Source organism: Oryx dammah, unplaced genomic scaffold (genome assembly GCF_014754425.2).
Source record: "Oryx dammah isolate SB20612 unplaced genomic scaffold, SCBI_Odam_1.1 HiC_scaffold_1, whole genome shotgun sequence".
NCBI classification, from domain to species: domain Eukaryota; kingdom Metazoa; phylum Chordata; class Mammalia; order Artiodactyla; family Bovidae; genus Oryx; species Oryx dammah.
Window position 1 is genome coordinate 4,482,486 of NW_024070185.1, and position 21,936 is coordinate 4,504,421.

General features: G+C 38.2%; 1 protein-coding gene across 1 annotated transcript in view; it reads left to right on the plus strand.

The window, feature by feature from the left end:
- GALNTL6 (polypeptide N-acetylgalactosaminyltransferase like 6) overlaps positions 1 to 21,936 on the plus strand; it is a 1,480,702-nt gene that overhangs the window by 589,776 nt on the left and 868,990 nt on the right. The window contains exon 3 of the mRNA XM_040229727.1: positions 19,737 to 19,875. Coding sequence (XP_040085661.1) covers positions 19,737 to 19,875 — 139 coding nt within the window. The remainder of the gene's footprint in view (positions 1 to 19,736; positions 19,876 to 21,936) is intronic.

Here is a 21,936-nt window from a genome sequence, read left to right on the forward strand (position 1 = left end):
TAGGCTATGGTTTTTCCAGTGGTCATGTATGGATGTGAGAATTGGGCTATAGAGAAAGCTGAGTACTGAAGAGTTGATGATTTTGAACTGTGGTGTTGGAGAAGACTCTTGAGAGTCCCTTGGACTGCAAGGAGATCCAACCAGTCCATCCTCAAGGAGATCAATCCTGGGTGTTCATTGGATGGACTGATGTTAAAGCTGAAACTCCAATCCTTTGACCACTTCATGCAAAGAGTTGACTCATTGGAAAAGACTCTGATGCTGGGAGGGATTGGGGGCAGGAGAAGGGGACAACAAAGGATAAGATAGCTGGATGGTATTACTGACTTGATGGACATGAGTTTGGGTAAACTCTGGGAGTTTGTGATAGACAAGGAGGCCTGGCGTGCTGCAATTCATGGGGTCGCAAAGAGTCGGACAAGACTGAGCAGCTGAACTGAACTGATGTTTGGCTATTAGAGAACATTGGGAAAATAGCCATCCAAATGATGAATAGGAAGAAGAATATCAGTGGAGTGAGGGTCTTAATGAGGAGCAAGGACATGTATAAGAGGAATAAGTAAATGAGCAAACCAGAAGGATAAGACGATTTTTCCAGTGGTCGTAGTGGTGGCTCCATTTTGGTCATGACAATGCCAACATGTGACTGTGAACTGCTGACTGAGATAGAATAGGAGGTCATTTAGAGAGACCAGTACATTTGATGAGCTTTCTGTGTATAAGATGAAATCACAAAGGATAATGGTGGGACTTTGTAGGCTGGGCAACTCTTATGTTTTTATTCAGTTGCTAAGGGAATATCTAACTCTTTGTGACCCTGTGGACTGCAGCACTCCAGGCTCCTTTGTCCTTCACAATCTCCTAGTGTTTGTTCAGACTCACTCATGTTCATTGAATCAATGATGCCATCCAACCATCTCATCCTTTGTCACCCCCTACTCCTCCTGCCCTCAGGCTTTCCCAACATCAGGGTCTTTTCCAATAAGGTGACTCTTTGCATCAGGTGGTCAAAGTATTGGAGCTTCAGCTTCAACATCAGTCCTTCCAATGAATATTCAGGGTTGATTTCCTTTAGGATTGACTGGTTTGATTTCCTTGCAGTCTAAGGGACTCTCAGGAGTCTTCTCCAGCCCCACAGTTGGAAAACATCAGTTCTTAGGCACTTAGCTTTCTTTATGGTCCAGCTCTCACATCCCACTTTCTTGTTCCACTCTTTTACTTCAGAATGCGTATTCTTTCTTTTTACATGCAGATTTATTATTGGCATAGAGTTGCTTGACAATATTGTTAGTTTCTGCTGTATAGCAAAGTGAATCAGTTTTAAGTATACATATATCCACTCCCTCCCACCCCCCAACCCCACCCCTCTAGGTTATCACAGAGCACTAAGTACTAAGAGCAGAGCAGTAAGCACTAAGCTTACTGCCAGATGGCATATTTTTTTAACAATTTTTGTTGAAAGATAGTTGATTTATAAATCATGTTAGTTTCAGGTATACAGAAAAGTGTTTGGTTTATACACACACACACGCATATGTGTGTCTATGCTCAGTCACTCAGTCATGTCCAACTCTTTGCAACCCAATGGACTGTAGCCCAACAGGCTCCTCTGTCCATGGGATTCACCAAGCAGGGATACTGGAGTGGTTGCCATGCCCTCTACCAGGGGATCTTCCTGACACAAGGATTGAAACCATATCTCTTATGTCTCCTGCACTGGCAGACAAATTCTTTACCACCTCTGCCATGTATCCTGGTTTTACAGTTTCCACAAGGGCTAGAACCATGTGAGTTTTTAGATCCATTTTCCATGTCCTATTACAGCTCCCAGCACATAACAGGTTTGTAAACGTTGTTTGTTTTTTGTTGTTTTTTTTTTTAATGAATTAATTTATGAAAACTTCTGGTCAGAACATTCTCAGAGGCATGTGTTTTTTGAAAGCAAATTGTAATTTCAAGGATTAGCTGAATGAGACCTAGAACTCATACAACAGATACTAGTTATCCTAACCTAATGGGTCAAGTTATAAAAATCCAGAGGTTGTATCAGCAGGAATTAAAAGCTAATTTCAAATCCTATTTCCATTTTCTTCTTTTCTCTCTTCTGTTCACCATCTGAGAGACGAATAACTGCAGAAGTTTAATACTTCTGCCAGGCAGAAGCTGTAGCTCTTTTGTACTGGCCCTGGGATTGCCCTTCATGAATGTTTAAATTGTATTTTTTGTAAAATATTGGGGGATAGGCTGTGGGATTAATTGAGTGACTGTGGTCGACATACATACACTACTATATATCAATATGAAATTGATAACTGAAGAGAAGCTACTGTATAGCTCAGGGAACTCTACTCAGTGTCCTGTGGTGAGCTAAATGGGAAGGAAATCTGGAAAAGAGAGGATACCTTATAACTGATTAACTTCGCTGTGCAGTAGAAACTAATACCACGTTGTAAAGTAAGTAAACTCTATTAAATTATTTAAAAGCTGTTTAATAATTTTATTTGCTTATTTTTGGCTATGCTGGGTCTTTACTGTTGCATGGGCCTTTCTCTAGGAGGGGAGAGCGGGGTGTAGCTGCGGTACCCCGGCTTCTCAGTGTGGGGGCTTCTCTGGTTTGAAACACAAGCTCTAGAGCACGAGGGCTTCAGTGGTGGTGGCTCCCGGGCTCTAGGGCACAGCTTCAGTACTTGTGGTGCCGGGCTTAGATGCCCTGCAGCACGTGGGATCTTCTCGATCAGGAATTAAACCTGTGTCTCATGCATTAGCAGGTGGATTCTTTACCACTGAGCCACCAGGGAACCTCTAAATTTTTTTTTAATAAATAAAAAATTAATGATAGAACCAAAAAAACGTGGCCATGTATAACATGCTCTGAAAAAGAAAATAAGGCTTTCATATGTGCTTCGTTTCAGTGTTTTTTGCTACTTCTTTCAGCCATCAGTTTAAACTGTTCAATGAAAATTAGGTTGATAAAAGAATGAGATGTGTTGTGAATACAAGCTAAGGTTTCCGTCCTCTGAGTTTCACTGTGTCCTCTGATGCCCTTGTTCTCCCATCATGCAGTGGAATGGTGATCAACTCCTCTTCATCATAATTCTTAAGTTGTCTCCTCTCTACACTGCAAGTGACCTTCTCGGATGAGTTTCCCCTTGAAGGATCATTTCCTCCTCACATTTGAAAATATCATAATGTTTTAATTATTATTTTCTTATTCTGTGATATCTGATAATTATCATAATTTAACTTCCTAACTGACACTATAAGAAAAAGGTATTTTTTTCCTTAATCGACAGTAATTGTTTAAAAAAAAAGTGATAATTATGGGACTGAATGGAATCTCCAAAACCTATTTTTTGACATCCTAAAAACTGATTGTCCTTTAAAATGACCTGAGAAGCTACAACCTTTAAGGGCTGGCACAAACCTGGCAAAAATCACTCTCAGAAACAGTGACAGAGACAACCCACTGGCAGTGAGTTATTAAGTGAGATAGACCTGAGAGCCGTAAGGTCAGACCCCGCCCCCCAACTCTGCACAATTAAACTCAGTTACCAGATAAGATGTGGGTATGGTTCACCAACTCTCCCGAAAGATACAAGAGTCACTCCTTTCAATGATGCTGAACCTATATTTGTCAAGAGACTTGACCGCTTCTTCAGACAGACCTTTCATTTATTACCTCTGTATTAGGAGAGAGTCATCTTACAACTCATTATTTTTGTTATTATTATTATTAGATAATAATTTCTTGCTTTCTCATCTAAATCATACAGGAGAGCATTGGGTTCCTGTCCTAGATTTCATTTCTCCATTTGACTCTTTATAATGGATTATCCTTACTTATTTTATCTACCTTATTTGGGAAAGAAGACTCTTGACACTGAAGGTCTAGGGACCCAGTGTTTCATCTCTGCTTTGGGATCAATTTGCTTTAACTCAATGTTAAATTCCCAATTAATACAGCAGATAATTGATATATAAAATCTAAACTTAATAAGTCCATGAAAAAATATTAGTATTATACTTACGATATAGAAGCTAACCATCTGTCAATACAAGTAAAAGAACTAGCAGTGCTGCTTTCTATAAGCAAGACGTTGGAAATAGGTCAAACACAGAAAAATAAAAGTTAATTTTCATTTTAATAATCATTGTCCCCACATTTAATTTTAACCATTTTATGATGCCGTAGAAATACAAAAGACTGCATATATTTTTTGGAGATCTTTAGATATAATTTTATTTAAATTTTTTATTTTTAATTGGAGTACAATTGCTTTACAATATTATGTTGGTTTCTGCCACACATCAACATGAATGAACCATAGATACGCGTATGTTGCCTCCTTCTTGAACCAACCTTCCACTTCACACCCCATCCCTCCCCTCTAGGTTGTCACGGAACACTGGATTTGAGCTCCCTACATCATTAAGCAAATTTCCACTGGCTATCTAATTTTACATATGGTAATGTATATGTTTCCATAGTTCTCTTTTTGTCCCACCATCTCCTTCTCCCACTGTGTCTTCGAGTCTGTTCTCTACATATATATCTGTGTATCCACTGCTACCCTGCATATATGTTCATCAATACCATCTTTCTAGAAACCATATATATATATATGTTAATATATATTTGATTTCCTCTTTCTAACTTACTTCACTTTGTATAATAGGCTCTAAGCTCATCCACCTTATTAGAACTGAGTCCAATATGTTCCTTTATGTCTAAATAATTCTCCATTGTGTATATACACCACAACTTCTTATCCATTCATCAGTTAGTGGACATCTAGGTTGCTTCCATATTCTAGCTATTGTAAATAGCTCTACAATGAACATTGGAGTACATGTGTCCTTTTCAAATATGGTTTCCTCAGGGTAAATGCCCAGTAGTGGGAGTGTTGTGTCAAATGATAGTTTTATTCCTAGTTTTTTAAGGAATCCCCATACAGTTCTCCATAGTGGCTGTATCAATTTACATTCCCACCAACAGTGCAAGAGGGTTCCCTTTTCTCCACATTCTCTCCAGCATCTTTGTACGTAGACATTTTGATGGTGGCATTCTGACTGCTAAGAGTTGATACTTCGTTGTAGTTTTAGTTTGCACTTCTCTAATAATGAGTGAGGTTGAACATAATTTCATGTGTATATTAGCCATCTGAATGTCTTCTTTGGAGAAACGTCTGTTTAGGTTTCTGCCCACGTTTTGATTGGGTTTTTAATTTTTCTGCTGTTGAACAGAATGAGTTGCTTATATATTTTGGAGATTAATCCTTTGTCAGTTGTTTGATTTGCTATCATTTTCTCCCATCTGAAGGTTGTCTTTTCGCCTTATTTATAGTTTAATTTGCTGGCCAGCTTCCCTGGTGGGTCAGATGGTAAAGCGTCTGCCTGCAATGTGAGAGACCCAGATTTGATCCCTGAGTTGGGACAATCCCCTGGAGAAGGAAATGGCAACCCACTCCAGTATTCTTGCCTGGAAAATCCCATGGACAGAGAAGCCTGGTAGGCTACAGTCCACGGGGTCGCAAAGAGTTGGACATGACTGAGTGACTTCACTTTCTTTCTTTCTTTCTTGCTGGCCTGCACAAATTTGAAGTATATACCATCACCTTTGACCTAAGATACCCTTGCAAAGCTATAATCACAGTCAAGAAAGTTACCAAAAGTTTAATATAGCTCTTGGTAATCCTTTCTCCTTTCCTTCTAGCCAACCTGTAATCCCATCTTTCATATGCTTTTTGTCACTATAGGTTAGTTTGAATTTTCTAGAAATTTATATGAATAAAATAATATATTGATAGTATATACTATCTTTCATCTGATTTCTGTCACTCGGTGTCATTGGTTTTAGGGTCATCATATAGCTATGCACATAAAACTTCCACTCTTTTTATTACAAAGTTGTATCACAGTATTTATGGGCTTGCCAGGTTGCTCAGTGGTAAAGAATGTGCCTGCCAATGCAGGAGACACAGGTTTGGTCCCTGAATGAGGAAGATACCCTGGAGGAGGAAACGGCAACCCACTCCAGTATTCTCCCCTGGAGAATGCCATGGCCAGAGGAGCCTGGCAGGCTACAGTCAAAGGGGTCACAAGAGTCAGACATGATTTAGTGAATGAGAGCTTTCACACACACACACATACACACACACACACACACACACACACACACACACACACATTCTAGTGTCTGGACACACTGCAGTGTGTTTATCCATCTCCCTTTTCATAGACTATTGGTTGTTTCCAGTTTGAAGCTATTGTAACTAAAACTATTATGAGCAGTCATGCACAGGTCTTTAAATGGACATATGCTCACTTTTTTCTTGTGAAACACCTAGGAGTGGAATGCCTAGATCATGTATTATATATGTACTTAAAGTTTTAGAAAACTGTCAAATTGTTTACCAAAGTGGTTTTTACCATTTTGTATTCCAGCAGCAAACATATAATGATTGCAGTGCTTCTGTATTCTTGCCTAAACTTGGTATGGCCATTCTTTTTAGTTTGGTGATTCTAATAGGCATGGGATAGCATGTCATTGTTTTTAATTGGCGTCATCCTGATGACAAATGATTGACTTAAAGCTGAGGGGTGTGTTTACATTTGCACTGAGATGAGCTTTTTTGTTTTCTCCCTGCCCCTTGCCTCCTTCCCTCAATTTCTTTGTGTCATTGCTAGTGATGAATACTGGTATGATTTTAAAGCATTTTAATATCTTTGAGTAAAAGAGAGGGAGAGTTTTGTTATCATCCCATAGTTTACCATCTTCAAGAGGAAGTTTTTCCAGTTTTTGACTATTATTCCGATTTGTAAGTATTTCTCTGTAAATACTCCATTCCTTTAGATAAATTAGTGATTTATAGATGAGATAATCTTGCAAGTTCTACTTCCTTGAATAAACCATAGCAGACACAATATCTGTAGATAAATCAGAGATTATGCTGCCTTCATAATAGAAGATCACTGTTTTTGAAGGAACATTCAGTAAAGAAAATGAAATTGTTGAAAATAAAAAAAATATACAAACAGATATGAAAAATTCAGTGCAGAATTTCAAAGATAAATTGACAAAATCTCCCTAACTAGTAGCACAAATGAAAAAGAAAGAACAGAAGAGAAAAATAATTTTAAGAAATTGTATGACCAATTCAAAACGTCAAAGATTTCTTGACAACCAATCTTGAGTTATCATTTCCAGAATGATTCAATCAGACAAGAAAAATTGCTTGAGTGAGGCATGGAATTAGAACTGAACATTCCAGGAAATGTATCCACAGGATGAGAATAGTTTATTCCTTTTATAGTAATATATATATGGTTACCTAGATGTAATTAATCAGTTCCTAGTTAAATGAAGAAAGTATAATAAAATATATATGAAGAACAGTAGAAAATTTTATTATAAAGATGGGAAGGCTGTTACTTAAAATATAGACATTTCTGATATTAATGATGTGAACTTAGTCTTTAAGACATTACTGTAAATCTAAGCAGTTTAACATTCCATTAAAATCTCTTCACTCAACAACATTACTAGAGTTATTGTTTGCATATTTCAGGTGTCTATGCCTTCTTTATGCCACATTTGTTGGAACAATGAGAAGTTTATGAAGCACAGACCACAGATAATTTTTCATTCCATCACTACAGTAATGGGAGAAAGAATCATTTATACTTCAGTGAGCTTTTTGGAAGTCTATTTTGGTTCCATAGAAATGTATATCCACTCGTCTTGAAATTAAGACATGTATGTTAACATATAGTCCTTAATGTGGAGTTTCAGAAATCACCTTCTTTTGTCCGTTTGATAACCAAAGTTATCTCTTCACCACTCCCTCAACCACCCAGGCCAGACTGAGAATGTGATATTCATGCTGGTTTTGTTTTTGATGACAATTGCACATGTCATCATTTTCATCCCTTCATCCCTTCTCATGCATCCAGCTTCCCTAATAATCTGCTGAACAAGATTTCACTGGTTCTTCAGCCTCATGTAAAATTGTATCATAAATAGCGTATGCTCTAGAAGGTATTTGTTGCCATTCATAATCAAAATTAATATGTTGTTTTGATGAAGAAACTATTTTCAATGTGACATATATCTATACATATCACTCAGTCTGAAAGCTGAGATCATTTCAGGTTCCTTGTTAATTGTTGTTGTTCAGCCACTCAGTCGTGCCCAGTTATTTGTGACCCCCCCATGGACTGCAGCACACAGGCTTCCCTGTCCTTCACTATCTCCTGGAGCTTGCTCAAACTCATGTCCATTGAGTCAGTGATGCCATCCAACCATCTCGTCCTCTGTCTTCCCCTTCTTCTCCAACATTTAATCTTTCCCAGCATCAGGGTCTTTTCTAATGAGTAAGCTCTTTGCATCAGGTGGCCAAAGTATTGGAGTTTCAACTTTAGCATCAGTCCTCCCAATGAATATTCAGGATTGATTACCTTTAGGATTGATTGGTTTGATCTCCCTGCAGTCCAAGGGACTCTCAAGAGTCTTCTCCAACACCACAGTTGAAAAGCATCAGTTCTTTAGTGCTCAGCCTTCTTTATGATCCATCTCTCATATCCATACATGACTAGTGGGAAAGCCATGGCTTTGACTACATGGACCATTGTTGGCAAAGTAATGTCTCTGCTGTTTAATACGCTGTCTAGGTTGGTCATAGATTTTCTTCCAAGGAGCAAGTGTCTTTTAATTTCATGGCTGCAGTCACCATCTGCAGTGAATTTGGAGCCCAAGAAAAGAAAGTCTATCACTGTTTCCATTGTTTCCCCGTCTATTTGCCATGAAGTGATGGAACCAGATGCCATGATCTTCGTTTTTTGAATGTTCAGCTTTAAGTCAGCTTTTTCACTCACCTCTTTCACTTTAATCAACAGGCTCTTCAGTTTCTCTTCACTTTCTGCCATGATGGTGGTGTAATCTGCATATCTGAGGATATTGATTATTACTCCTGGCAGTCTTGATCCCAGCTTGTGCTTCATTCAGCCAAGCATTTCACATGATGTTAAACTGCATAGAATTTAAATAAGGCTGTGAAAATATACACCCTTGATGTACTCCTTTCCCAATTTGGAACCAGTTCATTGTCCCATGTCTGGTTCTAACTGTTGCTTCTAGACCTGCATACAGGCTTGGCAAGAGTCAAGTCTGATGGTCTGGTATTCCAATCTCTTTTAAGAATTTTCTACAGTTTGTTGTGATCCACACAGTCAAAAGCTTTAGTATAATCATTGAAGCAGAAATAGACATTTTCTGAAATTCTCTTTATTTTTCTTGTGACTATTTAACTAAAATATTTTTTGAATTTATTTAGAATCACGGCCTCTATATTTTCCTTATTATGTAGTATAATGTAATTTCAGTTATTTCCTTAGGCTCTATACAATGTTACTATTAACAGATGATAAAGTTAACTATGACTTTGTTGCCCAGACTTTTATTTATTACAAGAAATATATTTATTGATAAGAATATACCCCACACACACATCTTAGCTTCAGTTATGTTTTCTTTGCTAATCTTCCTTTCTCTTGCTGCTTTGATTCTAATTTACCTTTTTACCAGTGGTTTCTTTATTTTCTTTGCATTTTTTTCCACTCTTTGGTGGGTTTGATCTCAACTTTTTCTCTGTATACTTCAAATGACATGGGCATGCAATTTGATCATGTTGCCTTATTTTTTTAGAAGAGATAAAAAATGTTCAAGCCATGGAACTCTGACAGTTTGTGAAAATTATACAAAGAAGAATGCTAACAGGTCAAGTAAGATACTTTTGACAGTAATGTTCTATTTAAAAATAAAAAGTTGTCACTTCCTGGGGAATTCACTGCATAGGAATTAAATCAAGCACTTCCCTTTAGAGGAGTGAGGATTGAAGGAGAGATAAGATGCAGAATTCTTATTGTATATGTTACACATACTTTCTGAACAAGACTTAGTCCTGCTTATCATTAGACCTTAGGATTAAGAAAAATTTTTATTTGTAACTGTGTAGGTAAAACCAGTGTGCACCAGTGATGAATTAAGTTAAATAAGCTTTTAAATGGTTGGGATGCTGAGGCAAAATATTTCTTAACATAACTTCTCCTGTATTGTCTGAAAACAATGTAGCTTTTCATGATAATTCAAAGAATAACTACACAATTAGGAAACAAAGCCTCTCCCCAAGATCATATTAAAGCTGAAAAATGATAGAACACTAAGATTTCTATATAAATGTGTCTCTTTTAGACATTGTTTTGTTGTTTAGTTGCTAAGTTGTGTCCGACTTCTTGTCACCCCATGGACTATAGCGCACCAGGCTACTCTGTCTATGGAATTCTCCAGGCAAGAATACTGGAGTGGGTTGCCATTTCCTTCTCCAGGGATCTTACTATAACCCAGGGATCGAACCCACATCTCCTGAATTGGCAGGCAGATTCTTTACCACCAAAAAAACTGGGAAGCATTTTAGACATAGGTGATTCTTAATTTCTTTCACAGCAAATCCTTATCAACAACATCGATTCATTTATATAGATTTATATCAGCTCTACTTTAAAGATCTGTGCTCAGAATGAATGTAAATACTTCTTGCTACTTAACTCCTTATAGGCTAAATCAAAATATAAGTAAGGTTTTTAATATAAAAAATACCCATATCTCTGGCATCTCTTCTTTTTAAAAATGAAGTTTCTATAATCAGACAATGGAGATGTAATTACAAACAATGAATGGTTATTATTAATATATGATTGCATTATTATTGTTAGGTAACCAAGTTAGTGTTAGTTTATTCTGTAACCAAATGTGTATAGTTTTAGTTTTCCCCAGCTGTGTACTCCTTTAACATTGTAGTAACTGTTCTAGGAATTTTACATTTCCAAATACACATTTAACTCAGCTCATCTCACTACATAAAACATCCCAATCACACACATAATAACATTGCCACCAATAAGGAAGCAAGCACTCCCAAGATTTTAACTTGGATTACTTTATGGACTAGTGATTGGTCCCTTGAGAAATGACCACTTAAAGATACCCCTTTCAATCCAAGATCATACTCTGTTACTCCGATTATTTAGTTATCTATTAACTTCTTTCCTTATTTTGGGGGGCTGCAAAATCACTACAGATGGTGATTGCACCCATGAAATTAAAAGACGCTTATTCCTTGGAAGAAAAGTTATGACCAACCTAGATAGCATATTCAAAAGCAGAGACATTACTTTGCTGACTAAGGTCCGTCTAGTCAAGGCTATGGTTTTTCCAGTAGTCATGTATGGATGTGAGAGTTGGACTGTGAAGAAAGCTGAGCGCCGAAGAATTGATGCTTTTGAACTGTGGTGTTGGAGAAGACTCTTGAGAGTCCCTTCTGGACTCCAAGAGAGATCCAACTAGTCCATTCTGAAGGAGATCAACCCTGGGATGTCTTTGGAAGGAATGATACTAAAGTTGAAACTCCAGTACTTTGGCCACCTCATGCAAAGCGTTGACTCATTGGAAAAGACTCTGATGCTGGGCGGGATTGGGGACAGGAGGCAAAGGGGACGACAGAGGATGAGATGGCTGGATGGCATCACGGACTCGATGGACATGAGTCTGAGTGACCTCCAGGAGTTGGTGATGGACAGGGAAGCCTGGCGTGCTGCGATTCATGGGGTCACAAAAAGTCAGACATGACCGAGCGACTGAACTGAACTGAACTTCTTTCAGCAAAGTTTCTTATATTGTCAGTATGGGGAGCAACCTTGTGCATATTTTGTTAGGTTTATTCCTAGGTAATTGCTATTTTCATGTTATTTTAAAAAGCATATTTCAAATTTGTTGTTAGTACATTAAGAGTTGGTTCTATATTGACCTTTATCAGTAAAAATTGACAAAGTTACATCAGTTTTCATAGTTTTCCAGTTTTGTCTCTTTTTTTGGTACACATTCATGTCATTTAAAATGAATTAGTCTTTATTCTTCCTTTACAGTATTTACAGCTCTTATTTCTTCTTAAAGACATTTCTCTTGATTGCCCCAGGTAGATAGGATCAAGATTGCAGATTGAGTAGAGTTAAAAACACTTGACATTTTCTTGTTTTCAGCCTCGGTGTGGAAAGTGTTCTGCTTCACCAATAATATATGATATTTCCCCCATTGTTCATGTGGTTACCCTTTATTATTTATTTAAAGTCCCCTTCTGCTCCTAGGTTACTGGAAGTTTCCATTATTGTTGAGTTTTATCAAACAATTTTTTTGGTAAATATTGAAATAATATGACCTATTCCTCAATGTGAGTTATATTGATGAATTTGAATGTTAAGTCAACATTGTATTGCTGGAATAAATCCCAATTGGTCATTATAAGCTGTCTTTTAAAATATTGGTAGATTCATTTTGCTAATCTTTTGTTACTTTTTTTTTTTAATCTATATTCCTGAGAGACATAGATCTGATCTTTTCCTTTCCTGTAATACTCTTACCTGGTTTTGATATCAGGCTTATGCTGATACTCTAAAAAGATATTTTTAGTCTCTCTTTTCTAAAAATATTCCCGTAAAGATGGCACTATTTCTCACTTTGACGTTCGGAAAAATAAATTCATCAGGGAATCCATGTAGGTCTGGAGTTTTCCTTTTCATTTTAGTGTAATGCCCTCAAGGTCTATTCACATTGTCTCAAATAGAAGGATTTTCTTCTTTCTGATAGGTGAAGAATAACCTGTTGTAAATGCTAATCAAAATAAGTTGGCAGAGAAGACAAATGTTCAGTGATATCACTTTATATATTAATGTAAAAATCCTTAGTCCATAGAGGAAGAGTGAAGTGGTGATAATGAGTGGCTAGGGTTGAGGGAAATCAGGAGATATTGGTCAAACAACACAAACTGTGAATTGTAAGAGGAGTAAGTTCTGGAATCTTTTGTCACCTAAATAGTCCATTTTATTATTTCCTGTTTTTCCTTGGTTAGGTTTAGTGTTGTGCATTCCTACGAGGTTTTCAACTGTCACCCTAGAGATTCCAGTAGGGATTATTGATTTATTACACTCTACTTTAATTAGAACTTTTACCACTTTCAGAAAAATTCAAAACCAACAACTCACCACCTTTCCACCCATGCCTCCAACTCCGGCCATAACAAACCTTAGCTCGAATTCCTAGTCACGCTTTATACTCTCAGGTTTCTGAACACGCCTGTGACACTTCTGCCCGTTTACCTTTAGCCTTCCTTACCTCTACTGAGAGGTCCCATATCATTGAGAGACATTCCTCATGCATTAATTAATTAAGTACATTCATTCATCTCCCCATGTATTCGTCTCACAGAAATGCTGTGGGGCAAGCCACATGATCAGTACTGTACTAAGACTTATAGACTCATAGATAGCAAGACATTGTCCATCCCTCCAGGATCTCATGGACAATCATACTTCTTTTTTAACCACAATGATCTGCTTTTTAAAAATTTTTTCTGTTAAACATGATATCATAGGTAATAACTCATGTTCATCATTTAATCCCCAGCTCCTGTCTCAGAGTAGTTGCTTAATATGTGATTTTGAATAAATACATGAGTATCTTTATTTCTTCCCTGGTGGCTCAGATGGTAAAGAATCTGCTTGCAATGCAGGAGACATGGGTTCGATCCCTGGGTCTGGAAGATCGCCTGGAGGAGGAAATGGCAATCCACTCTAGTATTCTTGCCTGGGAAATCCCATGCACAGGGGAGCCTGGTAGGGGGTATAGTCCATGGGGTCAAAAAGAGTCAGATATGACTGAGCAACAAACACTTTCACTTTCACTTTCAATGAACCCAAATCTTATCACTTCTTTATCTGTATAAGGCTCAAAAATGTTTATTAGGTTATCTGCTATGTGGCAGGAACTCTTCCAGGTCCTGGGGATATTTGGGGACACAGAAGAAAGGCCCTACTTGCATGAAGCTTCTATCTCAATTGAAAGATTGCTGATAAACAGGCAAAAACATAAATGTAGAATAGCAAGCTATATGTAGTTTATATATATATATACATATATATATGTATATATATAAGCAGATTTGGGATCTAGAGAGGGTGTGGAGTGCTGTGTATGATGGTTTAAGATGTGTTGATTATGAAAAACCTCTCCAAAAAAAATTAAATCTGATCAAAGGCTTGATTATATAGATTTTTAATGAATTTTTATTGGAGTTTAGTTGCTGTATAATATTGTCTTAGTTTCCACTGGACAGCAGAATGAATCAGCTGTTTGTAAACATGTATCTCCCCTTCCTTTTGTGCTTCCCATTCAGGTCTCCACAGAGCACTGAGTTTCCTGTGCTATATACACAGTAGGTTCTCATTAGTGACCTATTTTATACACAGTATCAATAGTGTGTCTATGTCAATCCCAATCTCCCAGCTCACCCCACCCACCCTTTCCCTCTCACGGTCCATATATTTATTCTCTACATCAGTATCTTTCTTTCTGCTTTGCAAATAATGTCACTTGTACCATCATTTTCTAGATTCCACATGTATGTGTTAATAGACACTATTTTTTTTTTTTGGTCTTTCTGACTTTTCACTCTGTATGACAGTCTCTAGGCCCCTTGGTGTCTCTGTAAATGGCACTATCTTGTTCTTTTCTCTGGGTGAGTATTATCCCATTGTATGTGTGTCCTACATCTTTATCTGCTCATCTGTCAATGAGTATTTAGGTTCTTTCCATATTTTGACTATTTTAAATAGTGTTGCTATGAACATTGGGAAGCCTATCTTTTCAAATTAGAGTTTTTCCCTTTTCAGATCTATGACCAGAATTGGGATTGCTAGATCATATGGCAATTCTGGAGAAGGCCATGGCACCCCACTCAAGTACTCTTGCCTGGAAAATCCCATGGACGGAGAAACCCATTAGGCTGCAGTCCATGGAGTCCCTAAGAGTCGAGCACGACTGAGCGACTTCACTTTCACTTTTCACTTCATGCATTGGAGAAGGAAATGGCAACCCACTCCAGTGTTCTTGCCTGGAGAATCCCAGGGATGGGGGAGCCTGGTGGGCTGCCGTCGATGGGGTCACACAGAGTCGTACATAACTGAAGCAACTTAGCAGCAGCAGCAGCATGGCAATTCTATTTTTACTTTTATATGTGGCATTTTAAGGCAAGAAAGAAAATGACAAATTATTCATTAAATGTCAATCCTATAATGCTTAGCCATTTGTTTAATGATAAAGTGATGTTTTCCTCACATCTCACACCAGAACAAGTTCCAGATGGTTCAAAAATTTTAATGAATAAAACAAAACAAAATGTTAGTAAAACAATTCATAAATGAATTTTTAAAATAATAGTACAGTTGCTGCTGCTGCTGCTAAGTCCCTTCAGTCGTGTCCGACTCTGTGCGACCCCACAGACGGCAGCCCACTGGGCTCTCCCGTCCCTGGGATTCTCCAGGCAAGAACACTGGAGTGGGTTGCCATGTCCTTCTCCAATGCATGAAAGTGAAAAGTGAAAGTGAAGTCGTTCAGTTGTGTCCGACTCTCAGCGACCCCATGGACTGCAGCCCACCAGGCTCCTCTGTCCGTGGGATTTTCCAGGCAAGAGTACTGGAGTGAGGTGCCATTGCCTTCTCCAAGCCTGCTGCTGCTGCTGCTAAGTCGCTTCAGTTGTGTCCGACTCTGTGCGACCCAATAGACGGCAGCCTACCAGGCTCTCCTGTCCCTGGGATTCTCCAGGCAAGAACACTGGAGTGGGTTGCCATTTACTTCTCCAAATAGTACAGTTGGACCTGATTTATCTATAAATGTAATGTGTAAACAAGAAACTATGTAAAAAAGTAAACTAATCTGGATGGAAAAAAATCTTAAATTTATCTTGATCCACTCTGATAATCCCTTGTAATTGATGCATTAAGCCATTGATATTCAAAGTGATTGCTGGTATAGTTTTCATTAATCTCTATCATATTCATTGCTGTTTTGTTTGTCATCTTTGTTCCTTGTTTGTCTTATACTTCTCTGTCTTTTGTGCTTTGAACTGAGCATTTTATATGATACCATTTTTCTCCACTTCTTAGTATACCAGTTATGCTTCTTTTTTTTTTCAACTAAAGAAATTTATTTACTTTTTTTCTAGGTACACAGATGACAAAGTTATAAAAAGTTTTGATACATAGGAAAAGCCTTCTGTCCAACTCTTTTTGCTAAATGAATCACAATAATTTTTACATCATCACAATAATTTTTAAAACACTACACAGCTTTCTTGGGCTGAAGTGATCACAAGAACATACTGATACTGGTATATTCCAGCTACTTACTTCTGAACTGTGGTGTTGGAGAAGACTCTTTCTTCTTTTTTTTTTTTTTTTTTTATGGAGAAGACTCTTGAGAGTCTCCTGGACAGCAAGGAGATCCAACCAGTCCATCCTAAAGGAAATCAGTCCTGAATATTCACTGGGAGGACTGATGCTGAAGCTGAAACTCTAATACTTTGACCACCTGATGCAAAGAACTGACTCATTTGAAAAGACCTTGATGCTGGGAAAGATTGAAGGCAGGAGGAGAATGGGACAGACAGAGGATGAGATGGTTGGATGGCATCACCAACTCAGTGGACATGAGTATGAGTAAACTCCAGGAGTTGGTGATGGACAGGGAGGCCTGGCATGCTGCAGTCCATGGGGTTGTGAAGAGTCAGACAAACTGAGCGACTGAACTGAACTGAGCTGAACATTGTTTAAAAACAGCAATGGAGAAAAGTGTTATTTAAATATTGATTTCATATACAGAAAGTGAAATGTTGTTAACTTGCTTGATAGTTTCTTGTTTCTCTATCAATTTTAAATTGAGATAACATGGACTCAGATAGCTATGCTTCTTTGTAACTTTTTTAGTGGTTGCCCTAGAGTTTGCAGCGCATTTACAGCTAATGCAACTCCACTTATAAATAAAACTACAGCATTTAAAGTGGAGTGTTATACCTTAAAATCATAAAATGATCCTAATTTTTAATTCGTTTCTCCTATGTCTTGTTTTGGTAATTGGCCTGCAAGGTGTACCCTGATTTTCGAGGATTTGTGGTTTGGAGTCTGATATTCATTTGGGGAAATTCTCTGTCATTGTTTTTTCAGATATTATCAGGTATCAATTTTCTCTCTTCTCCTGTTCGCATTGTATGTGCACATGTGCATGGTCAGTTGCTAAGTCGTGTCAGACTCTTTTCAACCTCATGGGCTGTGGCCCGCCAGGTTCCTCTGTCCATGGGATTTTCCAGGCAAGAGTACTGGAGTGGGTTGTCATTTCTTCCTCCAAGGAATCTTGCCGACCCAGGGATCAAACCTGCGTCTCCCATGTCTCCTGAATGAGCAGGCGTGTTCTTTACCACTGAGCCACCTGGGAAGCCCTCCCATTAGGTTTATGTTACACCTTTTGTAGTAATCCCACAGTATTTGGATATTCTATTCCTCAAGTTTTTGTTCTGTTCGCTTTTTGGATTTTCATGTTTCTATTGTTAAATCCTCTGGCTCAAAGAACCTTTCCTCAGCTATACTCAGTCTACTAGGAATCCATCAAAAGCATTCTTCATTTCTGTTTTTTTTTTTTTTTCTTTTTTATCACTAGGTCTATATTTTGTTCTTTCATTGAATTCCGGGCTCTCTGTTTATATGGCCCATCTGTTCTTGCATGCTGTCTACTTTATCCATTAGATCCTTAGCATATTAATCATAGTTGTTTTCAACTCCTGGCCTGGTCATTCCACAGTTCTTGCCGTGTCTCATTCTGATGCTTCTTGTTGTTCAGTCTTGAGTCATGTCCGACTCTGCAATGCTATGGACTGCACAGCACTCCAGGCTCCCATGTCCTCCACTATCTCCCAGAGCTTGCTCAAATTCATGTCCATTGAGTCGGTGATGCCATCCAACCATCTCATCCTCTGCTGCCTCCTTCTCCTCCTCCCTACAATCTTTCCCAGCATCAGTGTCTTTTCTAATGAGTCATCTCTTCCCATCAGGTGGCCAAAGTATTGGAGCTTCAGCTTCAGCATCAGATCTTCCCTTGAATATTCAGGGTTCTTTCCTTTAGGATTGACTATTTTGATCTCTGATGAAACGTGGTCCACTGGAATAGAGAATGTCAAACCATTTCAGTATTCTTACCTCAAGAAGCTCAATTCTGATGCTTACTGTCTTTAAATTGTGATTATTTTTTTTTTTTTTTGCCTTTTTGGCATGCCCTGTGATTTTTTTGTTTTCTTTGAAAGCTAGACGTGATGTACTTGGTAAAAGAAACTGCTGTAAACATGCCTTTTGTGATGTGGTGTAGAGGTGTGTGGGAGGGCATATTTTCCTCCCCACTCTGGTTGGGCAGGATAGTTACCATGGGCTCAAGTCAGGAATTCCCTTCTCTTAGGTCTGTTATGCTCAAAGGATACACCTGAGCAAGTGGGCTTTGATTAACTAGGTTCCCCAGAGGGCAGGCCTTGTTGATGGGAATAACCAGGCATACTTCAAAATGGTTTCTTCTATCTTCTTCCTGCCAAGAACACAAGAGAATTTTTCTCTGATATCTACTCTGTGAGCTTTGTTGAGCTCCTGGAGATAAATATCACAATAAAATTGAAGCCTCTCTATGACTGAATCCTTGGAGACCTTTTACCTCTCTCAGGCTTGCCTGCTCTGAGTCTCCAGCAATTTGTCAATTACAGTTCAGATTTCCTACCCTGGACAGCTGGTTCCTGGCATTTCTGCTCAAGAATTCTTGTTCTGGTAAGCCTGGGCTCCTGTTTCCCCCATCTGTCTCTCCTGTCCTGTGTCTACTCCTCTCTTCTGTATCCAAGAAGGGTTGTTGAGTCTGTTCAGCTTTTTATCTGCTGTTAGGACAGAAAGGAACTTTCCAAGCTCCTTCCAGGCCAAACCAGAAAACAGAAGTCTTAGATTTAAATGAAATGAACCTAGAAAATATTTACAACACAGGTTCTTAAAAAAGCTTTAGCAAACATAATATGTAAATTTCTCTTAAATGCAGATTGTCTTGTAAAATCTATGAAAATCTGTTTCAAAATGTAAGCAATATAGATGATAAATATATGTAAATTAATTTTGTTATTACTCAACAGAAGGGAAATTAAAGTTTGAATAATCTGTATTTTTACCAGCAAATTTCAAAGTATTCTATAATGCTTCTGGTGATGTTAGAAAACTATCTACTAACTCTAAAGATATTCTGGCAACTTTATTTGCAGGAATTATCCCCCCTCTTCCAAGTATACATACCTAGGAATCTTAAGCAAGCAAATATGTTTATTAAGATTATTTACAAACTAGAAAGTTGAAAATAACCTAGAAATATATTTTGATCAAATACTACAAATTGAAAGGGCATGGAATAATATCAACCATCAAGAAGTAAATGAAGTAATGCCTTTTTTTATTCAATTATGTTTGATAAAATCAAATTATAAGGCAGTATGTATATTATCAGTATATATATCTGCATAGAAATGTTTAAGCTCTTAGCTGTGGTTTTCGCTGAGAGGTGAGATTGTACTTTTTACTGCTGTGTTGCTTACTTTTTATTATGACTATGTTTCATTTCTCTAAATGAAATAAAATGATGATTTGATAAAATCTTGCTGCTGGAGCATTCTCTGGAGCCTAATAACAAGAGAGACTAAAGAAACACATTCACATCCTATTATCTGATCTAGAAGTGGAAATGGTTTTTAGGCAGACACTAATCCCTTTTTCTTTTCTCCTGATAGGGAAAGGTGAACACGGAAAACCTTACCCCCTCACTGAGGAAGACCACGATGACTCAGCTTACAGGGAAAATGGTTTCAATATTTTCGTCAGCAACAACATTGCTCTAGAGAGGTCCCTGCCAGATATCCGGCACGCCAAGTAAGTGTCCACTCGCCCATGTGCAGGGTGGTGTCCCTTGTCTCTTTTGATTCATTGTGTTTCATGTATATAATGGTGAGTTATACAATTAAAAACTTTACCTATTAATTTTATAGAAGCCATTTATATTCCATTATTTTATATATACTTTTGGGTTTAGGGGGTTTTATTGAGGTGGCACCCCACTGCAGTACTCTTGCCTGGAAGATCCCATGGACGGAGGAGCCTGGTGGTCTGCAGTCCATGGGGTCGCTAAGAGTCAGACACGACTGAGCGACTTCACTTTCACTTTTCACTTTCATGCATTGGAGAAGGAAATGGCAACCCACTTCAGTGTTCTTGCCTGGAGAATCCCAGGGATAGGGGAGCCTGGTGGGCTGCCATCTATGGGGTCACAGAGTCGGACATGACTGAAGTGACTTAACAGCAGCAGCAGTAGATAATTTACAATGTTGTGTTAGCTTCAGATGTATGTGTATATATATATGACTGAATTACTTTGCTGTGACATCATGTAATTGAGTTTGAGCAAACTCCAGGAGACAGTGAATGACAGGGAAGTCTAATGTGCTAGAGTCCACGGGGTCTGAAAACAGTCAGACATGACTCAGCAACTAAACAACAAATGGTCTATATATATACGTATAACTTCAGATGGATAGCATATATGTATATGACGAGTTACTTTGCTATATATCTATATATATACATCTATCTGTATACTATTTTTCAGATTCTTTTTCTTAATGAAACTTATAGTTACCAAAGTGGAAAGAGTGTAGAGGGATAAATTAGGAGTTAGTTCTATACACATTACCATATATAAAACAGACAACCAACATAACCTTAGGTATTTTTTATTTAACCTGAAACAGCCTCTAAAATTCCAAAAGATTAACTCTTGATGCTCAGAAGTTTAATAACCATTTTCATTATTGAGTTGGTGGTATGATCTCCATTTAAATTGAAATGTTCTCAGATGACATCTGTACCTTTGCCTTTGATCACATAGATTGTGAAGTGCTCATTTTTCTTTAGTGATTAGTGCTATTAGAACTGTCTGCCTGTGCATGCCTTGGACTGACTGCATTCTCATGTCAGCCGTTATCATGCCATTATTGTTACATTTTCTATAGAAAATGCCTGAAGTGAACACATCCATCATCTCAAGGGAATGGTTGGTTACTCCCATCACTTAGGAATTGCTTGTCACTTGTCAGTTGACAGTGTATTCAGCTTTTCCTGAATTGAAGCTAAATATTAGAATCTGAATGGAAACAAGACGACTATTACCTACAGTTGGAGGAAAGCCTTCTCTCTGTCCACCCTAAGCTAATGCTGACCTTGCTTAGTGTACCTTTTTTCTCAGTGCAATTCAGTTCAGTCGCTGAGTCGTGTCCGACTCTTTGCGACCCCATGAATTGCAGCACGTCAGGCCTTCCTGTCCATCACCAACTCCCAGAATTCACTCAGAGTCCTGTCCATCGAGTCGATGATGCCATCCAGCCATCTCATCCTCTGTCGTCCCCTTCTCTTCCTGCTCCCAATCCCTCCCATCATCAGAGTCTTTTCCAATGAGTCAACTCTTTGCATGAGGTGGCCAAAGTACTGAGGTTCAGCTTTAGCATCATTCCTTTCAAAGAAATCCCAGGGCTGATCTCCTTCAGAATGGACTTGTTAGATCTCCTTGCAGTCCAAAGGATTCTCAAGAGCCTTCTCCAACACCACAGTTCAAAAGCATCAATTCTTCAGCGCTCAGCTTTCTTCACAGTCCAACTCTCACATCCATACATGACCACAGGAAAAATCATAGCCTTGACTAGACGGACCTTTGTTGGCAAAGTAATGTTTCTGCTTTTCAATATGCTATCTAGGTTAGTCATAACTTTTCTTCCAAGGAGTTAAGCGTCTTTTAATGTCATGGCTGCAGTCACCATCTGCAGTGATTTTGGAGCCCAAAAAATTAAAGTCTGACACTGATTCCACTGTTTCCCCATCTATTTCCCATGAAGTGATGGGACCAGACGCCAAGATCTTCGTTTTCTGAATGTTGAGCTTTAA